Below are 9,007 nucleotides of genomic sequence, written 5' to 3' on the forward strand. Positions count from 1 at the left end.
AAAATGATGCATGCAAAATGGAATGGATAGGAGGATTGAAATTTAAGGACTGTATTAAAAACATTTTAAAATAGTAAAAAAAGAGGGTGGTAAGACCAACGTAGAAAGCTGATGAAGTATAAAATAAGGAGCAAACGTAACAAAAACATTTGAAAAGCTTTACTTTTGAAAATTGAGATAGAGAGCTTGGAAAGAAATAAATATTAATGTAATTTTGAATAAAATAAAATAAAGTGAAGTAAGTTTGAACAAATACTTAAAGTAAAAACTAAAATGAATGCTCGATACACATGGAACTAAATTCAGATAATCCCAACAATTGTAAAAGGAATTAAGGGGAATGAGTTAAACTGTTAGGGTGTATTAAAAGCGAATAAAATTTTTGTAAAACTTTTAATGTCAAGTTATGAAAACATATGAACAAATAAGTGGAACAAAAGGAAGTTTCTGAATAAAGAATAACACTGGATTAGGACAATATTAATTCAATCGTGTGAAACGTGAATCTAGCAAAGGTTAGGCTTGAAACTTCATAATATAGGTACTGATGGTTTCAAATATTACTTTGTACGTATTACACGCAAGTAAATACATCAATAGCATTCCAACTGTCATTTCATACGTACTACCAATAAGAAAATACATCAGTAGCATTCCAACTGTCACTTCATACGTATTACCAAAAAGAAAATACATCAGTAGCACTTCAACTGTCATTTCTTACGTACTACCAATAAAAAAATACATTAATAGCATTTCAGTTGTTATTTCATACATACTGCCGACAACAAAAATATATATTAACATTTCAACTGGGTAACAGAAATAAACGGGAAAGAATTACATATATTAACAGAGAGAGAACGAAAAAACTAAATGACGAAAATAGCTATAATTAGAGAAGAACTACAAGGTACAATAAAGTAAACAGTTTTTTTTACAGAAAACACGAATTAGCAAGTACTTTTTTTATTTGACAATAGTGTTTAAATTAGTATCCTCCACAGAAAACGAAATGCATGTGAAAAATGTAATTAATTTAAAGCTTTTGTGACTTCACATAGAACGGCTATACAATACCTTTCTTGATAAATTGAGCCTTCTTTCCACTCGCCTTTTCATCTCTTTATTCAAGCGGCAGCAGTCAGTGCTGTAGAAGTGTATTATAACTGTTAATTACCTTTCAGAAACCACGAAGTTTGAAATTTTGTGAAGCAGAATAACTAAAGCACATTTTGTGCCTGAAATCTGGAGCGTTACAAATATGAAGAATTATCTCACTTTATCTTCAGCATATAAACGATAAGTGTGAATTATTATCGTTTTTCATTCGTGTAGCTTTAGGAATACAAGCAAACTGAAAGTCGCATTACCAAACATGTCACATTTGAAGTAAAAATCCTCTTTATGCTTTTATCACTACTACTGCTACTGTTACAGATTTTAATGTATAGTTAAGAACCGTCGGAATAGACTCAGTAAGATATTTTCTCCGGAAACTAGAAACACCACTAACTTTTGTGTTGTTAACACAAATCTTTGACAGATTATCAAAGCAACAGAAACAAAATGATATGCAGTACCAACGTAGTTGAGTGTGTAGCTTAACTTTGGATGTGAGGTGTCGTTTTATCAACAGTCGAGCGTGGCCAAGTTATTAGTGTGCCGGACTATGAATCTTAGAGTCTCATGTTCGTGTCCCGTTACCGCAAAAAACACAACAACGTATTTCGCACTTTAGAGTCGTTATAAGGGTTATGGTCAAATCCCTTAATTCTGTCAGTCAAGAGCTGGCGATGGGTGCTGTTGAGTAGCTGTCTTCCACCTAGTCTTATCAGTTCAAAATTAGAGACAACGTGATCAAATTGCCCTTGACTAGTTTTGCGTAAATGTCCGAAAACAAACAAAGTAATTATCCATAGTTGTGTGATTGTTAAAAAGATTTATTATTTGTCATCACCAACAGATGTATTATCAAATAATTCAAACAGTTCTGATTAAGACGCAATCATTGTGTTGTGCATAATTACATTATTGTTAGAATAGCGATCGATAAAAGTACTAATGCATTAAAAATAAGGATTTAAATATAAAATATTAGGACAACACAAGGAACTTACCAGAAAGACATAAGTGGATAATGTTACTTAGATAACTACTGTGATAACTATTACTAATATGTGGACGTTACAGGAATTGCAGTTAAAATAGGTATTGAAAACCACACCTTTAGACAATACAATCAGGTCTGCAAAGAACTTACAGTGCTAGTCGCGCCAGAGTGAAATGTTTAACATTAATACCAAAGCACTGTTTACAAACTGAATGTATGTGTGTGTGTGTGTAATGATTTAAGTAAGCTACAAAACATTTTAAATAGATTACATCAAAACGAAAGATATCGCGAATTTTAAATAGCATATCCAAACCTTAATTGAAATATAATTAGATTTAATTTTATAGAGAAGGGAAAAAAGTAAATAAATAAATGAAATATATACTTGAAAAAATATAAATGCAGCCACATAACAAATATCCAACATTGAGGCACAAATCATAGCCAGAAGAAAAAACTAATAAACAGTTAGCTAGGCTGAATATAGTTGATACAGGATGGATAATTAGTGTCCTTTAAATAAAGAATAAAATGAAATAGTATGTGTTACAAACGTTATAAAATGTGTTAGTAAGCGATGCCTCACATGTTATTCTATTAATTATTTTGATCCGGTTATGTATAACTAATCTCTTTTGTAAAATAAAAAACTTAATTTATCTATTAACATATAGTATATGTAACATGCAATATGTGGAACAAACTTCTAATCCTCTACGCATGCGCATGAAACTGCATAGATCTCAAAGTAAAAATAATGTGCTAAATCCTGTTGAATTAGAAAACTCCAGAATTCATCCCTTTGCTTCAATAGCGATTACGACTTTAGAAATCATTAAAGTAGAAACAAACAGATTGCAAAAAGAGAACTTTTACATTCTAAAATACAAAATTTTATATCTTTATGGTTTAAATCAAGATTATAATTTCTGTTGTAAATTTACGTAATAAAACTGTATTGGTATTTTACTCTCTTTAGATGGTATTAATAGAAATGTACAAAAATAAAAATCAGAGGAAAAGGTAAAAATATAATAAAGTGGATAAATTTTACAGATTTGTTTACAGATTTATATAGTAAATTGTATATACTTTCTAACATTCGTAATTATTTTATAAAAATATATTTAAACTAAATAATTCAGATTTTATAATATTAGCAAAAATCATAAAAACATTTCATTTCCAAACTAACTATGCTAATAATTCAATTTTGGATATTATTGAATTTTAGCTTAAGGTAAGTCATTTAAAAATATAATTAAATAATTGCCGATAAGAAAATCATCATTAATTTTAAACCCAAAATTGTTAGTGATTTGCAGATTTCAAAAACTTTGCATGATTCTGTAATACAAAATATTTTCCTTTAAAATATATGAAACCTATTGTCGTTTTCAAGTATGAAATTCCAATAGGACCACTTATATAAAACTATAAATATTTTTAAAAATTATTTAGATATAAATAATGTAAACAATTTACTATGTGATTGTTACTCAAACTCTTTGGCAGATTCTTTTCATAAATATATTATTACTGGAAATTTGGATATAATAAAGGATAATTCTTTATTGAACACCATGAAAAAAGGTGCTAAATACAGAATAGCTTCAAAATGTAAAAGTAGGCATTTTAAATTCTATAAAAAAATACAGATGATTACATTATAAAACTTAATTATTCTGCACATTATCCTCCAATTTGGTTTTTAGAATGAAGATATTATATGGTTAATAGAATTAAAGATAAATTAGATTTTATCAGTTTAAATAAATATCCAATATATTTAATATTTTTCCAATTTAAAACTAAAATCCGTAAAATATAGGAGAAATATATTATTGTGCCTGACGATAAAGCCAGCTGTAAATTTGGCTTTTTCTACAAATGTTTTTATGCACAACTTGTAATCAATAAGATAAATACTAATACTAATAGATCTATTTATTGATATTCTATAAAAGTAGAAAACCAAACTTTTACTGCTAATAATACTAGAAACTTATTCGTTTTTTGCATATATATATAATAATTATATTCATTTTGATAAGTAAATTTATATACACATATTGGGTCGATGAGGTTTAATTATTCAAGTTGATAATTTATATTCTTCTTATTAAGAAAATAAATTTATAAATAATTTTAAAAACCAGGAATTATTTTCCTTAACATTTAAATATATTGATGATTTAATAAGTATTAGTAATCCAGTAATATGTAATTATATTGGTAATATTTACCCTGCAGTTCAACTAATCTAGAATATCTCTATATCAAATACTGAAACACATTATTTAGATTAAGATAATTAATAATAATAATAATATTAATGATAAAATAAATGATTTCACATATATGGACTTCCCTCTCTAAATAGTAATGTTCAAACAAAAGCCACATAATGGGCTATTGATGCTCTGCCCACCACGGGTATCAAAACCCAGTTTTTAGTGTTTTAAATCCGCAGACATACCGTTGTGTCACGGGGGGGGGGGGCAGAACAGTGCCATAAAGAGTATTATATATTCACAACTTCTTAAATATTGTCAAATTTCTAGCAATATACAATGACTAATATCTAATATATATATGTTAGTACAGAAATTTATTTTCAATGGCTTTGATGAAAATACCTTAATCAAATGTTTTTAATTATTTTATAATAAATAGTATTTATATAAAATTGAAAATAATGAAATCAATAAAATTATAATATATACAATAAAAATAATTTCTGAAATTTATTGGTAGGAGGGGAAATAATTAGAATTGCTTATTTGGACATTTTTATATCTCTCTATATATAAGCGTGAATCTCTCTCTCTCTCTCTATGGAGCCCGGCATGGCCAGGTGGTTAGGGAGCTCGAATCGCGATCTGCGGGTCTCGGGTTTGAATCTCCATCACACCAAACATGCTCGCCCTTTCAGCCGTGGGGGCGTTATAATGTGACGGACAATCCCACTATTCGTTGGTAAAAGAAGCCCAAGAGTTAGCGGCGGGTGGTGATGACTAGCTGCCTTCCCCCTAGTCTTACACTGCTAAATTAGGGACGGCTAGCGCAGATAGCCCTCCTGTAGCTTTGCGCGAATTTCAAACAAACAAACAAATTTTCTTTGTGGGTCTGTTCCTTATGTACGGCCACATTTATAAAGCTACAAACTCGATGTGCAGATACAACTTTGTGCGAAAAGTAACATGGGTTACGAGGCCGCGGCCTCCGAGGCTGTTTTGAGGCTGCAAATTGAAGCCAAAGTAACCAGTATAGCAATTTTTGGCAAACAGGACGACCAATTGGTCTCGAATTAAAAAGGCCGGATTTTTTTTGGTAATGTGTGATCAAAAAGGCTATTATTTACATTTATTCTCTGTGTGAGGACTTCCCCTAATCATTTTATCCATGATCAATTATGTTTTAAAACGATTTAAATACTTCGTGGAGCCTTAATTTGTGCTCGTTACCTCCTTCTCTTTTTTTTCTACACATACATACCTACTCTCTAACTCCCCTTAAGAGAAAAAGGCTGGTGCTTTCTCTTGGACATGCGCGCACACTATCTCGGCTAAATAGGCTTGCATCAGCCATGTCATTTGCTTTGCTTGCATGTACTCGCAAGAATAAGCTGTACGATGACTTTACAAAAAACGTTTCGCACATTATTTTTATTGATTTTAATCAAATATTCAGTTAGGTAAAGAAATCATTTTTATTATTTTTTTGCAAAAAATCACGATTAATGTAGTTGATTTAATCAAAACAGTTCAGGATGTTTAAAGCCATTTTCATCCGAGCAACGCGGGTATTCTGCTAGGCTTATATAGGTGGAATAATGTTGTTGTATCATTTTCTCTATATAAGACTTGCTACTGTGTGGATCTCTTTACATAGTAGCCTAGAAGGGTGGAGGATGAGAGTTATACTAATAGCAAAAGGTTGGGCTTCGTATATTAGTGCTTTAGCATCTTGATAATTAACTATATCAAAGCATCATATTGGGGGCTGGAATGCTAACTTAAAGGACAGTTTGCTGTGCCTCACCCCCCCACCCCCCCCCCCCCACTGAAGTAATGTACTCTGATTATTATCTTTCTTACTATTTATTTTTTGTGAGCAACCACCTTCCCACTTCCTGCAGACAGGAAAGGTTTTTAGATGTGAAACTGTGGGCCTGAGCATACATATCTATTCATTTTCTCTTATTCTTAAGCATGTGAAGCTGGCGAAATTAACGTTAGACATTATAGACGGTGCACACCTAACCTTGACACCTCAAATAACTAGGGCACATTACATAATAATCCACCCTATAGTTTATGCGCCGGTATTGGATATTTGTTTTATAGCTGCATTTTTATTTTCTCAAGTATATCTTTTCATTTACTTATACATTTATTTATTATTCTTTCTCTACAAAATTAAATATAGTTATTTATATACATATTATATTATATTTATATATAATGTCTGTTTTCTACACTTATAACAGTTTCATTTTCTCATCTTTTGGAAGCAGTTTCTATTTACTAAAGGATTTTTTCTCCATTTCTTGGCAATATGCCCCTTTAAGTTGCAACTGAAACATCTTCTATCCTGTTGTATACCTCTTCCATTGTAAGTAAATAGTTTTCTAATTAATGATTTGAGATCCTCTAGACTTACATCAAAGAGAGTTGATGTTTCTACACTACTTGATTTGATAATCTCATAATTCTTGAATCTTGCTTTTAGTTGTTTATCTGCAACTTTAATTGATTTTGTCACCAAATGAATAGCATCTATCTAAGATGCATACCTAATTGCTTTAGCTTTATTCACACATTCTCATTCAGTATAACATTTAAAATTGGCTTATGTGCCAACAAATCCATCATTTCACGTAGAGCAGGTCAATAAGATAATTTGACAAATCTTTGTACATTTTCACAAGTTCACCCAAAGTCTCATCCTTTCTTCTTACTCTGTTCCTAATCTTTGCTTTAATGTTTTTTTTGTACTACTTCAGTTTAATTATTATAATAAATTTATAAATCTCCTTTAGCTTTTTCAATCTTGTATTCAATAAAATTTATTTATGTTCATAGTTCTTCTGTAAAACTTATTTCTCATTTTGTACTTATTCTCTTAACTACCTGTCTTCTTCTTCTTGATTTTATTCAAATTTTTAGTCTACTTCTTTGTGTGTGTGTGTGTTGTTTATTTGTTTTTTCAATTTTGTCTCTTCTCGATCGTCTCTACCCTGTTTCGTCATTACCAGCAAATTTTCGATCTCGCTTCGAGTACGAGTTGCTTTTGATGTTAAGTCAAGATTCTATTTTAATTTTTCCAAAGTAATCCCACTCGTGACACTTGTTATTATGGTATCTCTTGTTGAATTATTCAGCAAAAATAATAAGGCAGAGTCTAATCCACTTAATGAGAACGAAAATGTTTCATCAGTCACTGTACAAAAGTAGATAATAAAACAACAATTTCACCTTTTTGCTCGGCACTTTCCTATCTCCAGTAATTCGCTGGAACGTAAACTGGATATTCACAAAACTAAGTAACAAACAACTAGCTAAAAAAACCTTTAACTCAATAATTAATCCACTGTAACAGAATCACTACTCAATAATCACTAACATAGCTCGTTTTTTTATATTATAAGTTATTTAGTTTTGTATTTCTAAATTCTCTTCAAAGAACTTTAAATCTCGAAATGTTCTATTTTAAATAAAATAATGTAGATGATATTTACTCTGAGTTTGTTGAAAGCTATATTTTTTTCTATAATTGTCAGTTAAGCCGAAACTCGTTTTAACAACGTTGAATGGTTTAACGTTAAGACTCGTTCTATTAATGCAGAGTACGTACAACAGGACAAAATTTAATAAACTGCATTCGACTAAAAGTTTACAAATTCCACTGTATCAGACAGTAATAAATAATCTCTAGCTTAACGCGCTTTTTTATAACATTAGAAATCGTTTGATGCACTTTCAAGAAATTCCTAGTCTTAATGCTACGCGCTCATCACGTGACTTGAAAACTCCTTCTAGTCAAATAATAAAAAGTCTTAATTTTAAAAAAGAAACAAACATAGCCTACAAAATTATAATGACAACTTTTTGATAAAGTTAATAAATATGTTTAAAGCAGTGGGTGAAAGAGATTTAAAATGATAAGTCAAACAGCTTAAGTACTTTTGTTAGTGTGTGTTTTGTTGCTGTATAGGTTGTGGTCTAAAAATCGACCCATTTTCTCTCCCGACTTAGGTTCAGCACAACGTCTATACGACGAAAGCCACCCCTCTACCAGTTACTGGAAAGGTAGCCATGCATTCATTCGGATAGAGGAGTATCCGTCAGAAAAGTCTCTTGCAGGTAAACAACAACAACGAAAAAAAAACAGCAAGTATTGTAACATTATTTGATGTACTTAATCTTTTGATAAAGCTAATATAGCGAAAACCGAGATATTTCAATATGTTCTAAAGTTATTTTGGGTTATTTTAGCTTCTGGTATTGGAGTATGACGTTAATCCCCTAATAATGCTGATACAGCTAAACATGGTAGTGAAAATTTTGCTTTTTAAGTTGTAATATTTTTTTTTTACTGCTACTGCCCGATCAATTTATTGGTTTACATGGTAGGTACATTTTAACCAAATGTTTTCAGAGACTGGGTTCTGGCGGTTGATTGGTTATAACAGTGTAATTATTCATTATTTTTGTGTTGCCAGTTTTTCTTCACAGATCTTTAAATCTCGAAATGTTTTGTTCTGAATAAAATAATGGAGATGATATTTACTAAGACTTTGTTGAAAGCTATATCCAGTGGTGACTCAAGTTCAAAAATTGAAGGATGCAAAAACAAAAAATTGCTGCCTATTTCAAAATTTTAGCC

General features: G+C 30.5%; 1 protein-coding gene across 1 annotated transcript in view; it reads left to right on the forward strand.

Moving 5' to 3' along the window:
* LOC106460021 (Down syndrome cell adhesion molecule homolog) overlaps positions 1 to 9,007 on the forward strand; it is a 112,873-nt gene that overhangs the window by 88,698 nt on the left and 15,168 nt on the right. The window contains exon 24 of the mRNA XM_022386616.1: positions 8,377 to 8,484. Within this exon, the coding sequence (XP_022242324.1) occupies positions 8,377 to 8,484 (108 nt within the window). The remainder of the gene's footprint in view (positions 1 to 8,376; positions 8,485 to 9,007) is intronic.

Source organism: Limulus polyphemus, unplaced genomic scaffold (genome assembly GCF_000517525.1).
Source record: "Limulus polyphemus unplaced genomic scaffold, Limulus_polyphemus-2.1.2 Scaffold694, whole genome shotgun sequence".
NCBI lineage: Eukaryota > Metazoa > Arthropoda > Merostomata > Xiphosura > Limulidae > Limulus > Limulus polyphemus.